At 39.8% G+C, this 24,515-nt stretch overlaps 1 protein-coding gene and 1 pseudogene across 1 annotated transcript in view; both read left to right on the plus strand.

Annotated features, from left to right (window-relative positions):
- jak1 (Janus kinase 1) overlaps nucleotides 1-24,515 on the plus strand; it is a 53,868-nt gene that overhangs the window by 1,595 nt on the left and 27,758 nt on the right. The window contains exons 2-5 of the mRNA XM_017479509.3: nucleotides 10,005-10,210; nucleotides 17,590-17,713; nucleotides 22,134-22,275; nucleotides 22,604-22,767. Of these exons, the coding sequence (XP_017334998.1) occupies nucleotides 10,012-10,210; nucleotides 17,590-17,713; nucleotides 22,134-22,275; nucleotides 22,604-22,767 (629 nt within the window). The 5' untranslated portion in view covers nucleotides 10,005-10,011. The remainder of the gene's footprint in view (nucleotides 1-10,004; nucleotides 10,211-17,589; nucleotides 17,714-22,133; nucleotides 22,276-22,603; nucleotides 22,768-24,515) is intronic.
- LOC108271772 (uncharacterized) lies at nucleotides 2,417-5,953 on the plus strand (annotated as a pseudogene).

The following is a 24,515-nucleotide window of genomic DNA, read 5'->3' on the forward strand; positions in this document are numbered from 1 at the left end:
CTTGTTTTTAGCACTATAACACTAGTGACACTGATGAAACGGGTTAAAATGTATTTTGTTTAGGTTAAGTGTAGGTTGTTGACATGTTAAAATGTCGAACATTTTAAAGGTCAGCTTCGGTTAAATCGTAGTTTCCGAATACAAGCTCTGGAGCGGTCATTAGCCGTCAGTCACTTCTTCTTTCCCTGGCCGGTTTTTTTTCATGACTAACTCAAACCATATTTTTTTTTTCTCTCAGATTGTGCAGAAAATTATTCCCAGATGATCTGCTTTATAACACAGGACTGTTTGGTCACTTGGCACAGCTATTTAAGTTTGAGATGCAGTGCTGTTGGGAGTTTTTTCCCACCCTCTCCGTTCCTGGTGTATGTTTGAGTTAACTGGATTGAGTCGTGTGTTTCTGTCTTTCCAAAAGAGAAAGTGGTTTCAGGAATAAGGCTAAAGGAGATCAAGTGTACAGCTGGAAAGCTCCCAAGAGCTTAGTCATTTCAGATTGTTAACATGGCGACTGTTGAAAGCTTTTACTTTCTCCCAGTCGTTTGAATTGACGATGATGGTTCAGAAACTTTCATAAGTATGCACTGCAACGCTAGTTTATTACTACATCACCGTCGAATCATATCCGACGGCAAAGATGTACTCATTTTCAACAACTAGCTATCATCGAGAATTATTTTCCGCAGATTAAAATGTATTGGCACAGTGCATTCATATTGTGTGTGTGTGTGTGTGTGTGTGTGTGTGTGTGTTAGCATTTCCTTTTGAGAATGAGCTTGTGAACCTCCGTGATATGATGTTAAGCCAGATGAAGTCAGACTTAGTCCTTGTAATGATGATAAATTGCATCCAGTTTTCAACCTGTGAGAAAAAAAAGAAAAGAATGAAAAAAAGCATCACAGATGGAAGCTGTTTCATCAGAGCACTTGCATAATTATTTATTAAGACCCTGCTGACACGGTGACATTTAAGTCCCATCCTGTGAATCATACAGATATTCTCCGTCAACCTGTAGAAGCATCTTCGGGTGTAGAGCAGTGAAAGGACGATGGCAGGCTGTACGCTTTCGCAGTGCTCTGTGTGTCGACGCCTACAGGAAATGAGAACAATGGTGACATGTCTGCCTTGCAAGCAGCCGCAGGTTCCACCAACAAACTTTTCTTTTGCATCTTTCTTTATTTGTCAGTGGAAACAAAGATGATCATTTCTACATCTTAGGGAGTTGTTCCTCATCACCGTCGCCACCGGCTTGCTCAGTAGGGATAAATTCACACGCTTAAAATCTGTGTCCTGTGTTTATATGTTTGGAAGTTTATTACAGTCATGGAAATCACAACCCATGATTATTATTATTATTATTATTAGTAGTAGTAGTATATATTTATTATTCAGCTCCTATAGTTATTAGCCTGTTGGATTATTATTATTATTATTGTTATTATTATTATATATTTATTATTCAGCTCCTATAGTTGGCTGTTGGATTGGTTACTTGAATCAAATGGGTTTTGATCCAAACATCAATAACTATTAAGTAATGTCAGCTTGACTCTGTTAAAAATGTTTTCTGGGAGAGGAAAGTTCAGTTTCGATAGCGTCAATAAACGGCCAATTCTATACGGATAAGAAAAGCTCGAGATTGAATTCGTTTCAACGATTTAATCAAAGAAAACTGTTGATGGAATACAAATCATATGAAAGGGTGCTTTTGTAGGACCACATCCTGCTTAAATATAAATACAAAGTACTTTAAAACATGTACTGTACATGTTTAAGCAGCAGTTTTGTCATGAAAAAACAACAACAAAAAAAGATTGATGCTTAAATGAAAAAACATCACTGAGGTGTTGAAGGAAAACGACAGTAAAAGGTAATGGGGATGATTAAATTGTTGATTTGTAATTCACGTTTTTTTTCACTGCCTTATTTACATTTGACTCATTCGGCTGATGCTTTTATCCAAAGTGACTTGCAAATGATGCCAGATACAACTGAAGCAGGGATTAAGGGCCTTGCTGAAGAGCGTAACAGCTTGTCGATGATGGGATTTGAACTCACAACCTTCTGATCAAAGCTTTACCCACGGTCCTACCGTCTCAGCAGCTGCCCTGATGGCGTGACTAGCCTGCACGCTAATGTTTTTGTGTTATAAATAATAAATAATGAAGCACCGGACATGTGGATAAATGGTAAAAGAGGCTCATGTTTGTACCTGAGCACAAAGTAAACACTGCAGTCTCGGCAAACACTGCCACGTGTCCTAATGCTCCAGAGTGTGAACTAAAACATGCCTGTTTACTTGCGTTCAATTAGCCAGCGGACTGGAGCGATATAATAAACATATTTAACTTTTACTTTCACCTTAAATGGTCTAAACTTGTCTGGGCGCCCAAGCTGATCAGAACTGGACCATTGATCAATGGAAGAAGGGGGCCTGGTTTGATGAAGCACATTTTCTTTTACATCACGTGGACGGCCGGGTGCGTGTGCGTCTCTTACCTGGGGAAGAGATGGCACCAGGATGCACTATGGGAAGAAGGCAAGCCGGTGTAGGAAGTGTGATGCTCTGGGCAATGTTCTGCTGGGAAACCTTGAGTCCTGCTGTTCCTGTTTATGTTACTTTTACACGTACCACCTACCTAAACATTGTCGCAGACCGTGGCACTGTATTCCCTAATGGCAGTGGGCTCTTTCAACAGGATAATGAGCCCTGCCACACCACAAAAAGTGTTCAGGAATAATTTGCGGAACATGACAAAGAGTTCAAGGTGTTGACTTTGTTGTCAAGGTCTTCAGATTCCCCAGATCTCAGTCCGATCAAGCATCTCTGGGACGTGCTGGACAAACAAGTCTGATTCATGGAGGCCCCACGCCGCAACTTACAGGACTTGAAGGATCTGCTGCTAACGTCTTGGTGCCAGATTGGAGGTTGGAGCTGTTTAAGCTGCATGATCTGAAGCTGAACGATGAATGAACAGCGTTAAACTGAAACGCTTTACTAGCAGGTTAATTAACTCACCTGAACACGTCCTATACACGGATGAGATTAATCAGACATATACACAACGTAAACCTAATATTACAACTTGTTCCTGCAAAAAACAGCAACACGCGAATGCACAACTGAATACGAACTTAGTAAGGTGTGAATACGTTCTTTCTGTAACGACGCACTAAAACATGGACGATGTAGAACTAAAGCATAAAGAATTCACAATATTGTATTACAATAGTTTACTCAATGTTATTTCAGGAGATCAGGGTTTCACAACAAGGGCAGTTTTCACGTTTTTATTGATATGTTTAAGTTAATTTATAAAATGTGTGAATATTTGGTTTCGTTCTTGCATTTACTCGTCAACAAATATGCCGTTGACTGAACTTCACTGCCATTTTAGTCCGAGTAAAATTGACTAAAATGAATAAACACGACATGACGAAATATTGACTGAATGTAAAGGATATTTTCGACTGAAGATAAAAACACTGTGAAAATGAACACTGGAACTGGCCTGAGAGCCTAGGTTAAATTATTTTTGCTATTATCATTTTATGCGCTTTAGTTTAAAAAATAAGTGCACTTTTGTTAACCGCCAGCTTTGTTCTGTTGTGTTTGGGTTGTATTTATTCGTTGCGCCCCCTTGTGGACTGTTGATTTAAAAGTCTGCTGTTTACTAGGCTTCGTATTTTCCCCTAACTGAAATGATGTCTAGAATTTGAATATACCTTAAATTTTGGAAATATTTAATGAACAGTATAATTATATCAATGGCATAAAATGGTGTTAAAATGACAATAATATCGTTTATTGGTGGTTATTGTGATACACCTAGGTCAGAGCTGTTTTGGTGGATCAGGGGAGACCTACACAGTATTAGGCAGGTGGTTTTAATGTTACGGCTGATCTGTGTAGTTTGAGTGAAAAAAATATCAAATTTCTCATCAAAACATGAATCCATTCAAATTTAATTTAAACAAGTTTCTAGTTACTAGTTTGAATTATGTTAAGTGAGTGTCAGCAGTTCAGGTAGCTTGGGTCATCGAGTGATGGTTTTTTTGTCCTTTAATCTTAAATGGGTTCCAGGCTGCAAGAAACTTTTGTGATCCTCTTTTCAAGGCTGCTTGAATTGTAGCTTCATTGAAAAGTGAAAGTAAGAAAGACTTCTGCTTTTCTAAGTGCTAGGCGTCGTCTGCAAAAGTAGCACTGGGAAGGAAGTTAAAACCGAGTCTCACAGAAATTCCAACAGAAACCACCAAGGAGCTTGAGACTTGGCTCTCCACAGTGGACAAGTCTGGCCTACCTGGAAAATGTAAGGCTTGGATTTACCAGTATGGCATCTTGCCTCAAGTCCTGTGGCCGTTGTTGGTGTACGAGGTAACCTTGTCGACAGTAGAGACCATGGAGAGGATGATCGGCAGTTAGCAGTAAACTTCAGCTCCCTATCAGCAGCCTGAATGAAGAGCTCAGGGTTTCCCATACTATTGAGGCAGTGCTTTATCGAGAGTCTAGGGACTCTAGAGTGGCAACATCAGGCATCATAGTGAGCACAGGCAGGAAGTGGAGAGCCCAGGAGGGCCTGGAGAGTCTCGGTTGAGACACCGGGCACTGGTGGGTGCGGTGGCAACAGGACGGGCAGGATTGGGAGCCATCCCGCAACCTCGTTTGGACAAGGCTCGTGGTAAGGGCAGATGCCAGCTAGTTCTGGATGAGGTACAGGCAGGTGTTGAGGAGGAACGGACCGGAAGGATGGTGGGCATGCAGCAGAAGGGGTCTTGGACAAGGTGGGAGTGTGCACTGGAAAGAAAGATCTGCTGGACTGATATCTGGCAGACAGATCCTCAGCGGATCAAGTTCATGGTCCTAGCTGTATATGATGTCTTACCTAGCCCTGCAAATCTCCACGTCTGGGGCAAGAGTGATTCTCCAGCATGTCTTCTGTGCCCCGGAAGAAGTTCACTCAAGCACGTCCTCAGCGGCCGCCCAAAAGCTTTGGGGGAAATCAGATACCTCTGGCGCCGTGACCAGGTGCTAAAGACAGTTGCAGAAGCCATCTCTAGTGCGGTGGCAAACAACAAGCAGGTATGCGGCCAGAGAAACCTCACTTTTGTCAGGGCTGGCGAGAAGCCTCAGTCACGGGCTGGATCAGCTGGCGGTCTGCTCACCCTCGCATCGGACTGGGAGCTGAGAGTTGACTTGGGGAGGCAGCTTAAGTTCCCAGACCACTTTATGGCAACCTCATTGAGGCCAGACATGGTGCTTTCATCAGTTTCTTTAAAACAGTTGCTCTTGATGGAGCTGACAATTCCCTGGGACGACCGTATGGAAGAGGCAAATGAACAGAAGCGGTCCAAGTACCAGGAGCTGGTGGAGCAGTGCCGGATTAGAGGCTGGAAGGCATGTTCTGACCTTATTGAAGTGGGGTGTACAGGCTTTGCTGGCCGTTCACTGTGTAAAGTTTACACTCGACTCGGCATCACTGGGGCTGCAAGGAGGAGAGCAATCAACTACCGCTTTGACTGCAGAGAGGGCTTTGGATTAGGAGGAGCGATCCATGGGTCAGTACTACTGGGTGGGACACAAGCCGGGGTCTCATCAACCCTCATCAAAACATGAATTCATTGCTTATACTAAGTATAATTTAAGCAAGTTTTTAATTACTAGTTCGAATTATGTTGAGTGAGTGTCAGCAATTCATGTAGCTTGGGCCATCCAGTGATGATTTTATTTTTCACTTTAATCTTAAATGGGTTCCAGGCTGCAAAAAACTTTTGCGATCCTCTGTTCTAGGCTGCTTGAGTCGCAGCAAGAAAGCAAGAAAGACTTCTGCTTTTCAAAGTGCCAGGCGTCGTCTGCGAAAGTAGCACTGAGAAGGAAGTTAAAACCGAGACTCACAGAATTTCTTTTTCTTTTCTTTTTTTTTTTAAAGGTACAGGGAAATTCATCACAATAAATCCATGAAACACGGAAGGTCAGCTCGTATATAGACTCGGCTTGTTTATAGCACATGAATAGCATCACTGTTAGAGTACACAATTTGTTTAAATCTACTGTTACGGAAACAGTGTTATTTGTCTGCGGATCGTATTATGGCCGAGGGTTATGGACAAATGCGATGTGTTTATAATACCATGTGTTGTGCTTCAAAGTCACCTTGCATGATTTTCATGAGCACTAGGACTACATTTACATGCACAAAATAATCTGATAAGTGCAAAATAAATACAGTTCCCTGGGTCCAAAGTCACTCAGTACGTTTACATGGACAGCAGTAATCTGATTATTGATCTTATTCTGAATAAGACAATATTGTGATTAAGGTGTTTACATGAGTCGCTTTTAGAATACTCCTTTCACGTTCCTGTTTTACGTGTTATAGAACATAGAGCGATTAACAGCACTCGTCATTACGTCACCGCGCCACGCCATCCGATGTTTCACGTATCAACATACACTTGGTCTTCGTTATGGTACCGTATACAGTTTTGGGTGTTTCTATTTAAAATTTTTACGAACGCTTCAAGTGCGGTTAATTATTAGTCGTGCTGTACGTGCAAATAGACGACTGCTTGGAGCCGTGGGCTGCGTCCCAAACCGCGTACTTACCGTCTATATAGTAGCCGAGATACATGTATTTCATCTACTACAGGCCTATAGTAGTTAAGTACGCGGTTTGGGACGCAGCCGTGCTCTCTTGTTTGCCGTAAAGTAGTTGAGCACTGCCGTGTGTACGTATCCTGTCACAACGTGTCCTGCGGTGAAATCTCCCACACGACGTTAATAGAGTGATGAAGGTGTGTACATGTCTGTAATACACGTCGATAATGCGACTAAAACAGGAATACTCCACATGTCTTAATTCGATTTGTGTTTACTTCGAGTATGACTTTAATAGGATTAAGGATTAATTAAAAATAGCTGTTTACAGTAGGTAGTTTCTTAATCAGAGTATCGTCTTATTGGGTTAATATCGGATTATTGCTGTGCATGTAAATGTAGTCAGTGAGTAAGTAACGAGATAACTTCTGCAGTTGCATTGCATCACACCTAAACCCACCTAAGAAGAAAGGCGTGACAAAATTCACAGTTCATGCCACATTTTTTCCCATGCTAACCATGATAATGGTTATAATCTGATAAAAGAGCATCATCTGGTTGTTTGTGTGAATGTGAAGGCCTGAGAATAGGAGGGCCAGGCTGTGGCGTTATATAACCTGCATAATTCATTGGTTTTTTTTTTAAACATATTTTTATTATTATTATTATTATTATTTTTATTTTTTTGAGTACTCCTTTTCCAGCCTTTACAGATGTCAGTGTTGCAATACGTTTATGGCTTTAACCATACACAAAGTTCACAAACGATGAAGTTTTCTCCAAACGATGAAGTTTTCTCCAAATGGAGTTTTAGTTGCTATCCATTGTGGACAAATGTAGTATATCAGTATTCTGAAGACCTGATCTGTGCCAGATAACTCGAGCTTTATTGCAATATTACAGCCGGAGAGATGAGCGCGCACACACACACACACACACACACACACACACACACACACACACACACACACACACACAGAATACCTTCCCTGGTTCACCTCTAAGACAGGTGAACTGTATATGATGATTACAGAGACAGTCACACAAGATTGGAATCCCTCACTCAGAATCTCAGAACAGAATCTGTTCATATCAGATTTCCACACCATCTTCTCTGGTTTGATTTGTTTCTGCATGTCAGCTTATTTTTCTGTTATCCTGGTTGCTTGTTAGCTATTTTCATACGTTGCCATATGCAGTTTTTGCTCTGAAGGGGCTGCGATTCTATTTGTATAGCAATCTTTGAGTTTAATAATATGTCTAAGGTGTTTTGACATATCACTTATTTATTATGATTAAACTTTAATTGCATTAAAAACAAAACGAACAAACTGATGATTAAGTGTATTGACAAGACTATACTCCAGCTTGTTGTATCAGTTTACTGTTAAAGAACTTGGATTTAACTCTAGCGCTCATCCCATCAGAGGAAATGGCTGTTGTTTGAATCAAATGGTTCACGAAACTGACATTTTGTAGTCATTTTCACGATTGAAATTAGCAACAAAATCAGATAAGTCACATGGAAAAAGTAAGTACACCCCTACCTTTATCACACCTTCAAAGCCATAAAATTTAGATTAGGTGTTCATGATTGTGCCAGTGATTACAAGCTGCTGAGGGAGTGCGGGTAGAACCGGTCTTATTTATAGCCCTCTCATATCTAGTGTCTGGTGTTCCCTTTGCTATTGAAGTGTGTATTGTCATCATGCCAAGATCTAAAGAGTTCTGTAAGGCCTTCAGAAAAAAGACTGTGGATGCCTATAAGTCTGGCAAGGGATTTAAAAAGATCTCGAAATTATTTGAAATACATCACTCCACTGTAACGAAAATCATCTACACATATGCGCAGATTTCAAATGACTGCCAATTTGTCCAGGACTGGCCGTCCCAGTAAATTCGGCCCAAGAGCAGATCGTCTGATGCAAAATGAAGTCTCCAAGAACGCCAAAATTTCATCACAGGATCTGCTAGTAAGTGTCGCAACTGTTGGTGTCAAAGTGCATGCTTCTACAATCAGAGAGAGATTGCACAAATTTGACCTGCATGGCAGGTGTACAAGGAAAAAGCCTTTGCAAGACTACAGTTTGCCAATGAGCACATAGGCCAGGACTTTTGGAATAATGTGCTCTGGACAGACGAATCAAAGATAGAGTTGTTTGGTCACAGTAACAGCAGACATGTTTGGTGCAGACCAAAGACAGCTTTTCAGGAGAAGCACCTCATACCAACTGTGAAGAACGGTGGTGGAAATGTTATGGTTTGGGGTTGCTTTGCTGCCTCAGGTACTGGACAGCTTACATTCAAATGATTCAACTATGAATTCTGCATCATATCAACGAGTGCTTGAAGATAATGCGAGACCATCTGTCTGGAAGAACTGAAAGTGGACCTTTCAACAGGATTATGATTCTAAGCGCACCAGCAAATCCACTAAGGAATGGCTCAAAAAGAAGAAATGGAGGGTTATGGAGTAATACTAGCTTCTGAGGCCAAGAGTGTACTTACTTTTTCCACAGAAGAACATCACATCTATTGACATTTCTGTTGAATTAATGATGGAAAAGGATCATTTTTCTGGTGGTTATATTCAAGTATATCAACTTTATTAATAGGCACTGTTTAAAGATGATCAAATGTTAAAATATCAAATATGTAAAAAAAAAAAAAAAAAAAAAAACCCCCAAAAAAACAACCCAACAATTTCCATCGGGCGTACTTATTATTATTATTTTTTTTACATGACTGTAATTCACTCTGTGGAAAAGTCTATGACAGGCTGTCTGATAACTGCAACAACCAAAAAAAAAAAAAAACCCCTGCTAATAATCATGCTTATTTTACTCTTGATTAAATCACAAGTATTCAGACAGTTTAAGAACTAAACCGTCTTTTATTCCATTTCATGATTCATTCTTTTCAAATCAAAACACCCTCTTTCACATTATACCTTCAGTATTCTTATAGTCTATTAAAAGAGGCTCTGAAACAAAAGCTGAAAACAATACATCCACGGTATGCAGCCAGTCAACCAACCAGACAGTTAAAAATATGATTTGCGAGCTTATTAATTAATGCACCAATATCAATAAAAACAAGAGGTTAATGTTAACCTGTTCATGAACTTCAGCAGGCTCGCCATCATCACAGTCAATTTAGGCTATTAGTTGAGGGAGCAAAAAAAAAAAATCTGTTAATTGCACAGCCTTGATCTATTTGAAGAAGGTGCTTCCAGTCACCTAGTGATTGGAAGAAGAATAAGAAGAGGAATGTACATGCTAAGAAGATTATTCAATTAAATAACTATAGTATTAGCTACTAGCCATCAGGGTTCGTAAGTGACTGACCACATCTCTACTGTGCTTGTCTCAGTCTCTCTATCTCTTTCTCTCTGTCTCTCGATCTGTTGCAGTGTCTGAATGCCAAAGTTAGTAGTCATGGAGCTGGGCAGGCAGCTGTGTGGGAAGATGAAGAAACAGAAGAAGGTGGAGTTGGCCATTCCTGCCATCATGAAAGGCCTCGAGATCCACTTCTACCTGCCGGACACCCACCAACTCGAGTACTTTAAAGACTGCCATACTGCCGAGGACCTGTGCGTGGAGGCCGCCAAGAGATGTCGTAAGTACACACACATGCATACAGCGGTGTGTATCTGGTCCATACCGGATGCCAACAAATCCGTAACTTAGTCGTCAGGCGCTCAGAGAAAACATTCAGCGGTTTGTCTAAAAAAAAAAACAAAAAAAAGTTTTTAGTGTGCCGACCGAGACTCCGACCCATCCCGACACTTAAATACTTCATGTTAGGCAGTAAATTGTTTACTGCATGTAGTGTAATAGCAGCTAAGCAATATACATGACAATTATTACCATAAATGACATACACTACCAGTCAAATGTTTGGAGACACTCGAGTGAAATGTTCCTCATGATCTTAAAAACCTTTTGATTTAAAGGTGTATGATTAATTGTTTGAAATCGGTGTTGTAGACAAAAATATAATTGTGCCGACATATTCATTTCTTTCATTAGAAAGCTAACATTTTATTTACAAAAAAATCTTTTTTTAAACGGACTACTCGGAGCGTAATGTTCCGAAAAGCAGCCAATAAGAGTCCAGCGTCGGTGTGAACTCCTTTAATTCTGTTTAAAGAGCATCTCAGGGAAATTCCTCAAGAAATCTGTTGAAAACGTTTCTGGAAATTCTAGACAAAAGGGAGTCTACTTTGCAGGTGCTAAAATACTAAAGTATTGTGGTTTATTTTGGATTTTTTATCACAGCATATTTCCCATAGTTCCATTTGTGTTACTCCAGAGTTTTGGTGACTTTATTATTATTATTATTATTATTATTATTATAAAATGTGGGGGAAAAAATAATATAAAGAATGAGTGTTTCTAAACTTTTGACTGGTATTGTGTGTGTGTATATATAAAAAATGTCAATTGTAGCTTAGCAAGAATCAGAGTGAGCTTTATTGCCAAGTGTGCTCAAACACACGAGGAATTTGACTTGGTAAGAGCGGCTTCCAGTACGTACACCAATATGACCGCGAGACACGTAATAATGACACAACGAATGTGAAGAAGACACGATAAAGCTTAAGGCAGAATAGGCATGATACAGATGCTATGCACAGCTATGCAAGGAGTAATGCCGTATACAGAATGTAGGGGTTCATGCGGGTAATAGAATGAATAGGAGTGAATTTTCAGTTGCACATAAGAGTCTATTCACAGTGAAAAAATTGCACTAGGAGGGTCCTTGGAGGCAGTTCATGAGGGAGGTGGGAAAAATCTGCTCTTGTGTCTGGATGTTCTGGTGCTCAGTGCTCTGTAGCTCTGGCCAGAGGGCAGCAGTACAGAGAGGCAGAAAACCGATTTCTGTGAATGGTTCTTAAAACCAAAAATCCTATCTGACACAATAACTCGGTTGGCCCGGTAAAAGCAGACAGCAGCTGTTGTTGATGATTTTAGTCATAGGAATTCTCTGGACTATCCCTGGTGCATTCACAGTGCAGCAAAATGAAGTTTCACATCCCATTCATTGTGCCTAGAAACAAATAAAAATCCTGCGCAGAAGGTAGTAGGAAGAGAGTAGTGTAAAGCAGGCAAGTTGAGAACCTCGTCTGTGCAAACGAGGACCAAATATCACTGTGTAGTAACACTATTGACAAATAAAATAAACAGTTTGCAACACGGGGAATTCATATAAACCGTTACACAATCAGGGGGCAGATTCACGAAAACCTGGTGAAGAAAGTTCTTAAGGCAACTTTTAAGAAGTCCTTGAAAAATTTTTTTTAAAAGGATCTCAAATGTTTTCTTAAGGACATCTTAATTTTTCTCTCAAGAATGAAATGACAGTAGTGTAAATAGCGACAACAAATTCAGTACTGCAAAATTTTTAAAATGTATCCAATTTATTATCCTTTTTTTTTAAAAGTAGCAATCACCTCCCAATCATGGACTCAAATGTAAAGGGCAGGAAATGTGTTCGTTTAACAACATTAACCCATATTAAAGGGGCCATATGATGCTTTTTAATGTTTTCCCTTTCCTTTAGTGTGTAATGTATCTTTGTGCATGTAGAAGATCAAAGTTAAAAAGTTCACAGTCTCCCCAAAAGGGATTTATTTATTCTATCTAACAGAGAACACTGCTCCAGACCTGCCTAAAACGCCTCGATCAAAGTCCAGATATTACTACCGCAAACGTCTATCTATAATATAATATATATAATGCCGCCATAATTTGTAAATTGTTTTAATCAATTAATTAATTATTTAAAAACTGCGTGTAATGTCACTTCAGGACATAAAGTAGTTACAGTGACGACGAGTAAACGGAGTAGTTACAGTGACGACGAGAGTGATAAGTGTTTTTTCAGGTATGTGGGGAACTGTTTTTGGCTTTGTAGGCAAGCATCAAATCTGATGCAGGTAGCTACCGGAAGTCAATGGAGGGAACACCGCAGTGGTGTGATGTGGGCGAACTTGGAGAGATCGCAAACAGTTCTTGCTGCTGCATTCTAGATCTAGGAGCAAGAACAGTAGTCCAGTCCTCAGATGAAAAAGGACTGAACAAGCACATGAGTAACCTCTGTCGATAGAAATGGCCAGATCTTCTTCCTCTTGTAAAGGAGAAACTTGCGTGACCAAGTCAGATTAGTAATGTGAGGCGAGTTGGTTGTCCAGGAATACCCCAAGGTTGCATGCATTGTCAGATAGAGTGATCTGTGAGTTGTCCAGGGAGATCACAATATCTTGACATGAGGATTCATCTCCAGGGATATACTGTGGCTAGTTCATGCTGGAATTTCGTTTCATCCGGTGACAAGGTGTCTGCCAGACATGCTGAGATCTGTGCAGATGAGTTATCAGCATAGCGGTGGTATGTAAATGTATGTGAGGGTATGATGTCGCTGAGAGAGCTGGTATAGGGAGAGAACAGAAGAAGACATGGCGCTGAACCTTCTGGGACACCAGTGAAGTGTCTGCATGGAGCAGACGTGGATTCCCTCCATGTCACCTGATATGACTAAGCCTCCAGGCCATGCTGTGCCACTAATTTCAAGAAATCTGAGGATGGACAGGAGAGTCTTGTGATGGACAGATCCTGAAAGGTCAAGGAGGATGAGGACTTTTTGCTGATATAGCAGCATGAGTCTTTTCAGTAACGGCCACAAGGGCAGCCTTTGTGGAGTTTGCGGCTTTGAATCCAGACTGGTTAGGATCTCAGAGGCCGTCCTCGGTAAGATAGAGCGTCAACTCTGTTATAAACAGCATTTTCAAGAATTTGAGAAGGAAAAGAGAGTAGTGATACCAGTTGTTATTTGCTTATGGTTGTGGACTTTTTCATGGTTGTAACCCTTGCTGTCTTGAAGGCAGTCAGCACATGACCAGATGTTATGTAGTTGTTTACAATGGAAGTGATAAAAGGGAGGGGGTCTAGTGAGATGAGATGGTCTGCAGCATCAAGGTAGGCACAAGATCTAGCCAGCAGGTAGTGGGATTGCTGGAGAAGAGAATCTGCAGGATCTCTTCTGCAGAAAGAAGATAAAACCGTTGTAAGGAGTGTAAGAAAAGGGGTAGTAGAGAAAGATGAACAGATATATATACAGATTTTGTTTAAAATCAAATTCTCCTTTTTGTTTGTTTATTGTTACGTTTAATGTTATGGAAGGTCCTTAAAACTGGTTCGTTCCTCTTATCATTTACGGCACAGCAGCTATCAATAGTTGTTCCCTCATCAGCATTTCTGTTTTGATAGAGAAATGCAGTGCAGTGAAAAACTTAACAGGAAAACAACTTTACTTAGCGTTACTGGAGAACCCTTCCATAAACGTTTCATAAACAGTACTCTTACAGAATGCTTGACCACGCAGCAATGCTCAGGGATGATCATTATGTGTGGGTTCGTTCTGAACGTTAATGATCATTTCACGTTCCTGCTGTAGAGTGCCACGCCCCTCGCTTTAGTTGGAACTCGGTTACAACGAAATTAAAGAATGGTTAATAGCGTATCTCTTCATCTGATAGCCTAATCTGCCTAGGGTATAAATATCATCAGACAGAAACAAGGGTGCGTTTGGGGGGGGGGGGTTATGGGATTATGGACGTGCTGTGTGTGAAACAACCCGTCACAGACTATATAAGTCACACAGCTGTCTGCTGTATGAAAATACTGAAAGTGGAATTAAGAAATAATCGCAATAATAATAATACTAAATAAAAATGTTTTCTTCATCCCACTCTTGAAACGTAAAACGTGATCTGTGTGGCTTTAAGGCTCGTTTGATAAATAAATGATATAATTATACCTAGATGGGCAACTTAAAGTGACTTTTTATCTTAAGAGACTTAAATATTGTCCTTTCTGAGCATTTTTTGTGTTGTGGTGTTACTTTGACTACGTGTAGGGGCTATTTAAACTCCTTTTTTCTTTTTTTTTTGCAAGATCTGTGGTATATCAGGACAGTGTATTCATGTCAGCCTTTTCTATTCAGCCTTGTGCATTTCTGAAGAAACCCTGTATTTTGTTATCTATTTGCATGGTGTGGTTTGTCTGCTTCCACTCACAAGCAGGACAACAGGACAACATGAAATTGTTTGTTTGTTAACTCCATATACAGTTTTGCATATGGAAATCCATAATGCAAATCGCAGACGCACGATTTTAGTCTGAATTGTAGTTTTACAAGCGATGTTGTGTCATACACATGACAGTATGTAAGTAAAGTAAAAGCAGTGGCGTGTTCTTGTTTGTGTTTGCGGTCTGCCGTCCGGTTTCATCCCAGATATCTAAGTGGAATGGAATGTGTGTTGTTGGCTGCTGATCAATACTCGAACACAAAATGGCTGCCGAGTAGTAGAGTCAGGCTAAGGATTTCCTCTAAGTTATGCTGAGGCCAACGCTGCGAGTTGGGCTCGGTAGTAAGAGAGGAAAAGGAAATTTATGCATGAACGTGATAGAAAAACACTGTTGATTTACAAGTGGCCATGAAACCGCTTGTACATTTAACATGCACGTAGACCTTCTAGTAAAAACTATACATGAAATGCGAGGAAAAGGCCTGCGGTAAGCGCACTCTGAATGTCTTAGTCACACAGCAGTCACGTAGCGTCTGAGTCAGTGATCTCCTTTATTTAACAACTTTGATGAAAGTTCAGTGCCTTTCACATGGTCCGATTTTGACATTTTCTACTATATATAGTTCTGAAAACCGCCATCTTTCCTGAATATGTTTCTCTCTTGCTCATATCTAAACCACAAGTAAAGCAACCACTTGGGCTGCAAAATAAGTAATAGTTTTATAGTCGATTATTCGTGTGGATGAATGGAAAACAATCGACTAATTGGCTCAAATGTGGCTTGTAAACGAGAGACTGTAACAGATATCATTTGTTTATGAGTATTACTATTTTTAGCAATATAATGTTAAGCAGTATTGTGAGGAACAACTTAGCATTTAACATCTTGCTGACTTTCTCCTCTAGTGCTAATCGCTAATAATTATCCCGTATTATCCGATAACAGCCCAAGTGAAATTTCAAATGAAGAATGTGATCAGGGATTTATTTGAGATAAATCAATAAATGAATAAGAAGCTTGAAATTTGTGGATTTTAAGGGATCTTTCTCTCTACTTCTTTATACTTTATACCTGGTTAAACTGTACTAAATCACATAGCTGTTCACTATCTTTAATCTTTACAAGTCAGAATGAATCGGGTTAAACGCTAAACCTGACCAGCCTCATTAAACTTTAAGATTGCCCTTGAAGGACATGTTAATTGAGACTATACTGTTTATTATATTTCACTCCCCAAACAGGAGCTTTGGCTGCTTTCGTTCTCAGTGTTGTGTTTGTGCAGCTATAACAGTTCAAGTGCCTTTTAACAAATATGCATTGTACTGTGCTTTTAACTTGTTTTGAGAGAAACTGTGCTTTAGGTATGCTTGTTTTATTCCTGTCTTTGTTCTGTCTGCTAGAGAGAGAGAGACGGAGAAAGAAAGCAGCTTTCAGGTTTGTCATGTATGGGTCATGTTCACATGAACTCAGAACGAAAAAACAGTAAACCTTTTTTCCGCCGTTCGTAAGATGGCTTGATTGAGATAAGTCCTTGCTATCTAAGCACGAAGCCTGTTTGTTTACAGTCTGCCAGTGACATCCGTCAGTATGTTTTTGTTTTCTTTAAAACCGCCTCAGCAGTGTTTGTCCTGAAAACAGCTTTGTGCACAAGGCTGTGTGGTACAGTAGTGTCAGTATTGCACACTGTATTGTTTAGAGGCCTATGTGTGCTCACATTTCTCTTATCGGTTAATTAAACGACTAGCTGAATATATAAAAATCCATGTCAATAAGCAATAGTCGTGACAGCGTTTTAAAACAAATATGAACTTCGGATTAAAACTTTACACCGAAACTGTTTGTCCAATTATATGACTGAAAAGAACCCAATACACACACACACACACACACACACACCAGAATATATATTATTCATTTAGGACTGTAGTTTAATTCGGTGCTTTTTGTGCATCCATAAAAAATAATGCATAAACACTTTTGTATATATATTATAAACTATGTATATAAACTGTAAACTGAAGACAGTCATTGTCAGTGACTCTGGGTATCTGCTAAAGCTAGCGGCGTCGCATTATGTGCGTATGACGTCATGCACCGTCAACTAGGATGCGGCTTAAAAAAAACGCTAGTGTTATATTTGAGACGATATTATCTTTGTAAAATTCATACACTAGACGGTAGAATACATAGTGCATAGTGTAAGTGTGTAGTACATCATTTGGGACACAACTTTAGTTTTCGGAACAGAAGTAACGTAGTGAGTAAACGTACCCCGTGCCGCACGCAGACCAACTAATCGATAACGAAATTCATTGACGACGATTTTCATAATCGATTATTATCGATTTTATCGATTAGTTGTTGCAGCTCTATTCTGATTATAAGCTGAATTGTTTGCGTTTTTCTACGTCACATAGATATCCAGCAACTGAATGAAAGTGTGGGGATATCACATTTAGCAAGCGAGGTTTTAGACATCTTTAAACACATCGGCTGTTTTTACTCCTTTAACAATCCTTACCCAAGATTCCCCAAGTAGGCAAAATAAGATTACACTCTGGGTAAGTTCATTCATTCCCCAAATTCTCAGACAGATGAATTGCACAATTAATAAATGATTAACTGTCCTTTTCTAGATAGGTGCACCGCTTTTTCTCAAGTTCACTGACTTGGTTAACTAATTAAATAATTTTTCTACTTCATATGTTAGAGTCACTAACAACTGGAAATCGTAATGGTCTTTGAAAATAAATGCCGTACAAGAAAATTTGTCTTTAGTCTAGTTACTGGAGCTTCTCACATTTTCCCATACTAATGTGTAGTGTATAAAGAATAGGAAATGATTAGGGAATTTAAGCAGACTGTGGTATCTTTGCCTAATTGTCATATGTGTTATTGTTGCAGATATTTCACCCCTCTGCCATAACCTGTTTGCCCTGTACGAAGAGAGTCAGGAGCTCTGGTATGCACCCAATCATGTTTTCAAGATTACTGAAGACACCAGTATTAAGCTTCACTACCGCATGAGGTAAGAAAACAAAGTGTTGTTGACGATGGACGAAATGTCCTTAATAAAGTGTACTGACATTAGAGCTGGAGAATATGTCGTTTTTTTTTAAAGCATTTTTTTTTTCCAGTTTCATTTTTACTGAACATTTCTGCTGTACATTTCTGCTGAACTAAACATTTCTGCTGAACATTTCTGCTGAACAACCTTTTTTCTTCTCTCCTCCCCTCCCTTTCCCAAATATTCCATTGAGAAGAGAAAACAAAACAAATTAAGCAACACACAGCAGTAAACATTCACAGGTTTTTTCTTCTTTTTATACTAACAAAGGAAAACAAAATTAAAAGTACCCACCCCCAAAAGCATTTTAATCTGCATTTCCACCTGCTTTATATTTTCCCCTTCTTTTCCCTTGCTTTCAAATATTTCGTATTAGCAGCGCTTCATAGTTTTATTAAAACCGCGGTAGGACTAAAGTTGACATTATTTATACTTGTCTTCAGTTTTAGCATTTTCATCGAACCCCTTATAACTATGATATATGATGTGGGCGGCTGTGGCTCAGGTGGTAGAGCAGGTCGAACACTAATCATAGGGTTGGTGGTTCGATTCCCGGCCCACATGCCAAAGTGTCCTGAACCCTAAGTTGCTCCCGATGGCAAGCTAGCTAGTGCCTTGCATGGCCGCTCTGCTACCGTCGGTGTGTGAATCGGTGAGTGTGAACCAGTGTAAATCGCTTTGTAGAACCGCTAAGGTTAAAAAAGCGCTATATAAATGCAGATCATATAATAACCCCAACAAGCCGATGATACAGAGTGGGAGCCCTGGATATTCATCATGGAGGACTAGTGATTCCCAGACCCCACTTTGGGGAGCCATGGTTCTAATAGATGAATGATGAATCTGCAGTGCAGTGTTTTGCAAAGCAGAGCAGTGAGATCGATAAAGTGGATGAAGTTCTGAAGACAGACTTCTGTTTAAAGTCATTGACTGATGAATAAACGTGTAGGTTTGACTGATATTAACTATTTATTGCCGTTTTATAAGCAATGTGAGATCTCCATATGGTGATGGTTCTATTCAGTTTCGGACAGAATTTTTGTCTAATTGGGTTTAAATTTGGTGCTTGGTGCAGAAAGTTCTCTGGTGATAGTTTGGTTGTGCTCAGAATTTCATGTCAGGTTAGAACTCTGACATCATCTTAGTAACCGATCCTCCATTGCGTGAGCGTTGCGTTGCAACTGGATTTTTATGGTTCTCGTTTATGTTGGTCATTTCGTGTGGTAAGACCATCATTTGGAGGCTCCAGCATGCAGTGAAGACTATAAATGCTATTTATAAAGGCTACAGTAAATGTGATCGTTAGATGCTGCCTGTCACTGACACGGTTATCAAACAGGAGCAAATATGACTAAGAGACTTTTGCAAGACCTTGCACAATGTTGTGAGCCAATGCACTGTTCCGTGTAAAAATGTACACATGGAAATGTCTATTTGTTCACTGTTATGTTGACATTCAGCCTTAACCATATCTGTGTCAACTCTGCCAGTGTCATGGAGGTGAGTTGAGTGGGCACAGGTGGTGAAAGCTGGATATCGGATTACAGGAATGGGTTTTGGCTTTGTGGATTAAACTTTATTTGTAAATTGTATAACCATTAAAAAAAAATAGAAATAGTAATTATCTAATGAAATTTGTTTTTGATTGCTTTCTTATCTAGTGCTTTTCCATTTTTGGAGTGTAGCTTTGTGGCTTTAAAAGCATAGGTTTAACTGCGTTGGTTAAGTTTCCTTTGAGAAAATGTTAAAGGGGTCATACGATCGTTTTTAAACGTTAATTATTTTGTTTTTGGGTGTAATGGAAATGTTTAATGTTCAAAAAAGTCACATAATGTACATTATTGCATTACCTCTATTCCCAGCTGTCCAAAATGCTCCAATTTCTCCAAAGCCCCTCCTTCCGGAAAGCCCAGAGTGCTCTGATTGGCCAGCTGACCCATTGCGTTGTGATTAGCCAAAAACCTCAAGCATGTGTCGGAAATGTACCACCCCTTGGGTTAGCTTTAGGCTCCAAGGCTTCTAACGCAATTCTAAGCTCCTAAGCAACATGTCGTCGGTTTTACCGTATCGGTCAGAGTCAGATTCGAAAAATGCGGATGATCGAGCGGTACCAACTTTGCAAACGCGACTTGAGCTGAACGTTTCACAGCAGTAAGTTTTTATTTTGTAATTCTCTTACCTTTCAGGCACGCTGTGCTGGCGGGCCGGCCTGTTGTTAAGTGCCAAACGACTCTGTGTGTGTACACAGCTTCTGTGTGTACATAGGTACTCATGCGATATATCTTTGTAAAGATAAGATTCTTGTGATTCAATTGTCATAAACCGTTTCAAGATACAATCACAACAGCGGCCACAATCAATGGAATTGTCAGACCACCAGCATACAAACACACACTTAAAATACTGAGGCAACTTCACAAACTTTAGCTGGCATGTTAGCAGAGGTCTACAACTGAGTCACAACACAAAACTCTGCATTTGAACAGTCAATTGCAGATGCTTCATAAAATAATCAAACGCATTTACAGGTTCTCATTCAGAAGTGCAAGATCGTCCGAGCAAAGTGGGAATCCCCCCATGTTTCAAGAGTAGCCTTAATGTGTAGCCTTAATGTGTAGCCTGCGTTGTACTCGCCCAGATTCAGAAAGCTGTCCTCTGTAAAATGTGCTGTGCACAAGCAAACGTTTGGGTTATACTGCTCAGGAACAGAGTTATAAATAAACTTTAAACCACTGATTCCTTTTTCGGAAGGCTAAACAAAGCGGTTTTGCTTTCGCACTGAAACACACAGCGTCTCCACGACCTGGCGCTTGAATTCACCGAAGCCTCGTCTTCTTTCTTCGCGCCTGCCTTTGGGTGGGATTATGCTAATAGTGCACGCTGTGACGTAGACATGTTATGGACGTATGGGCAGGTCTGGAGCAGTGCTCTCTGTTAGCTAGAATAAATCTCTTTCGGGGAGATTATGAGCCTTGTGACTTTGAAGATCTTATACATGCACAAGCAGATACATTTCACACCCAAACGAAAGGAACACATTAAAAATCATGATATGACTCCTTTAAAGCTGCACTGAGACAGGCTGTTGTTCGATAAGGATGTGTGTCTCTTTTTTAATATGGATATAACCACATGGGTCATTATTATTATCTGTTGGTGTTTACAGCCTTGAGTTCGTTAGAGTTTATAGAAAATAGACTGTTCTGGATCAAATTGTGTTATTATTCACCGATCCAAAAGACTGCTTATTTCTGCAAAATGATTTCTACTGAAAGCAAAAAAGAAGAAATGTTTTAGGTCAGCTTACCCTGCCCTTTGAAAAACCATAGCAAAAATCTTCACGGTATAGAAGGAAGAAGAGGCTCAGGAGGTAGAAAGTCTTACAATTCCCCGTTTTTCCATTTTTGGCATTGAAACTAAGAAGAGTGAACTGGTGTGCAAGTGGGTTTGGGGCCAAGTTCTCCTTGTGTGTAGCATACCTGTTGTGCACACAAACAGGTTATGGTCACCTTTGCACTTACACTCTTCCGCTGTGGCTTTTTAAAAATGTGTTACTTCCTGTTTACAATGATTCTCTGCTCATGTGGCACTTCTGTGGTGTGCTTACTCTGATGATTTACAAACAACACTGGATGAGTCCCTGTGTTTTTTACATGACCGCCAAATACGTTGTTGCGCCACACTGTATGAACTAAATGACTCCTGAGCCTGTTTTGTGCGACTCTTAGTGTTTTTTTTTGCCACAGGGTTAAAACATCTGTAAATAATTCATGTCATATTCTGTATTCCTAAAGTGTATTACTACCACAGGTTTTAAAGACGGGTCTGTGGTCCACATGCAATCCAAGATTTATTTATTATAAAAAAAAAAAATTGTGTTAATGGTGGAAATCACAGAAAATCATTATCAAAGTTATATTATTATATTCCTATATTGAGCTCACGCAGTTATTAGTCTGGTTAACTGGTCATTCGTATCGAATTTTAATGTAGAAAATATTCTCAAACTCAGTTTAACGTTTTAAAAAAAAAATTGTACTAATGTTTTGCAGACAGTTTGTTAGCTAAATGCTATAATATGCATATATATATAATAGTGATAAGCATTGTGTATCATAGAAATCTCCTCAAGTATCGTGATGTGATATTTTTGTCATATCGTCCAGCCCTAGTGGAAAGGTCCAGTAAATAGACATTTATGGTGTTAAATATTATGCTACACATTTAAATAACATGTCTAATATTTGAATAGTTAGATTCTAAAATAAAACTGTGTGTTTTTTTGTTGTTTGTTTTTGTTGTTGAATTTACCCATTTAGTCTTCTGCACACATGCATATACATGCAAATATAAGCTAAAACATTGTCTGGCTTTCCCATAGGTTTTATTTCACAAACTGGCACGGAACTTCTGAGAGCGAGTCTCCTGTGTGGCGGCATTCTTTAAGCAAACAGAAGGGGGCTAAAGGCCCGGAGGGGACGCCACTGCTTGACGCTGCCTCCCTTGATTACCTGTTTGCTCAGGTGGGTTCCCAAAAAAGGGAAAAGAAAAGAAAAAACCCCATCAAACGAATTAACTGTTTGGGTGTGGAGGTGAACGTTAACACAGTAAACAAATCTTGTGTAGAGACATTCTGAACCTTGTGGTTGGGGTGGTTATTCAAATCATCTGCAATGAGTCATGTTTACATATCGGTGCATGGTTACTGTCTATTGTACGTTTGTTTCTTTTATGATGGTCAAATTTCAGGTCTTTTGTTTTCAGGGGGGTTTTTGAATGTCTGAAGGATATTCATTGAAGCGCAACGGTATTAATAATAGAGTTGTGAGTAATTTTGTCTCGTGTTCGTAGGGACAGTACGACTTTCTGAGGGGATTGGCACCTGTACGTACACCCCAGAGTGACATGGAGCTCCATGAGATAGAGAACGAGTGCCTGGGCATGGCTGTCCTCGCCATCACTCATCATGCCAAGAGCAACAACCTGCCACTGTCAGGATCAGGGGCTGAAACCAGGTGACACCTCCATGCACTTTACTCACACAGTTCAAAATCACTTCAGACCAGTATGAGGCAAATGATTTTTTTTTTTTTTTTTGGTATCTGAGCAAATAGTTTGTTTAAAATGATCACATCTCTATCATTAATTCATTATTGTTGATTAAGTATTTGACAATTCACTCACCACCATAATATTTAGTGCTGCTTTCCAGAACTTTCTAACAGCAAACATCATTCATTTCACATCAATTTAATATTTACTGGGTTTATTTTTGTGTTAAATCACAGTGTTCCCAGTTTACTCAAAGATCTGGCTGAAATAAATAAGCATTCCCACTAATTGTATTATAACAAGGTTCATCTCACACAATAACTACAAATCAGAGGCGGAGCCTTGCAAACTGTATGGGTGCAAACTGAAATCATAGTTCGCACAACTGTGAGGTAATGTAGGTGAAATTCTAAATATAAGCATGCTGCAGTCGAAAAAAAAAAGAAGAAGCTTTTATGCGAGAGTAACAACTCCTGATGGAAACAAGCCTACAGATTTATCCGGAACACTTTGTAAAAAATGTTTTAATTCGATTCAGTGTCTTTCAATTTTATTTGTGTTGCGCTTTTTTAAATTATTTATAAACAATAGACAGCTTTACAGAAATTCAGACACAGGTTTAGATCCCTAATAAACAAGCCAGAGGCGACAGTGGCAAGGAAAAACTCCCTGAAACAACATGAAGATGAAACCTTGAGAGGAACCAGACTCTTCTGGATAGTGGAATTATAAATCATTGCAATCTTTATCTCGGTGCCCGATTAGGAGGAGAGTGAGTTAATAGCTTGAGTGCTGCTCAGTCTGATGCAGCTGAAAGAGTGCTCAAAGTGCCACCCCATGTCTTTGGCAACATGAAATATCGATCTGATTTGGCATTTGGATGCCTTTTGCTTCTTGAAAATGCATCGCATGATTTTATATTTATTTGCTGGGCAGCCGTGGCTCTACGGTTAAGGCGTAGAGTTTCTGATCAGGAGGTCGGTGGTTCAAGCCCCAGCACCGCCAAACTGCCACTGTTGAGCCCTTAAGCAAGGCCCTTAACCCTTTCTGCTCCATGAGCGCTGTATCCTGGTTGACCCTGTGCTCTGACCCCAACTTCCTGACATGCTGGGATATGTGAAGAAAAGAATTTCCCTGTGCTGTAATGTATATGTGACAAATAAGGGTTTCTTCATCCTCCTATTATTATTATTATTATTATTATTATTATTATTATTTAATTGAGCTGCATAACCAGGGAGTCCAAGAGAGCAAAATCGGCAATGCTCTCCTCATAGTAGGGATGGCGTTACTCTCATTTCGGCCACTAGACAGTCTTAAACAGCTGTGAGCTCATGTGTGTGGAAGAGGGCGGTTAATGATTTCCTCCGAGTGCGTTCAGCTGACATAGTATGAGAAGCAATTCAAAAAGATGCGGTGGCTTCATATGTCTTGGAGGAAGCATGTGCTAGCACTGCTAGTTGGTAGCTGTCAGGTCATAAGGGAGAGTTAGCTAGGACAACCAAATTGGGTTTAAAATAGGGTTAAAAAATGAATAGGAGTACATTTTGTTGAATCAAGCTCTCTGTGATGACATGCAGTGTTAATTAGTACATTAGTAAATTAGTTAATTAGTAAATTAGTACATTAGTAAAGCAGTGCAAGAGAACACATAAAAGATTGCCGTGCTCTCTGTGTACTCGACGTGTTCGGGCCGCACCCGATGTAATGA

This window comes from Ictalurus punctatus, chromosome 11 (genome assembly GCF_001660625.3).
Source record: "Ictalurus punctatus breed USDA103 chromosome 11, Coco_2.0, whole genome shotgun sequence".
NCBI lineage: Eukaryota > Metazoa > Chordata > Actinopteri > Siluriformes > Ictaluridae > Ictalurus > Ictalurus punctatus.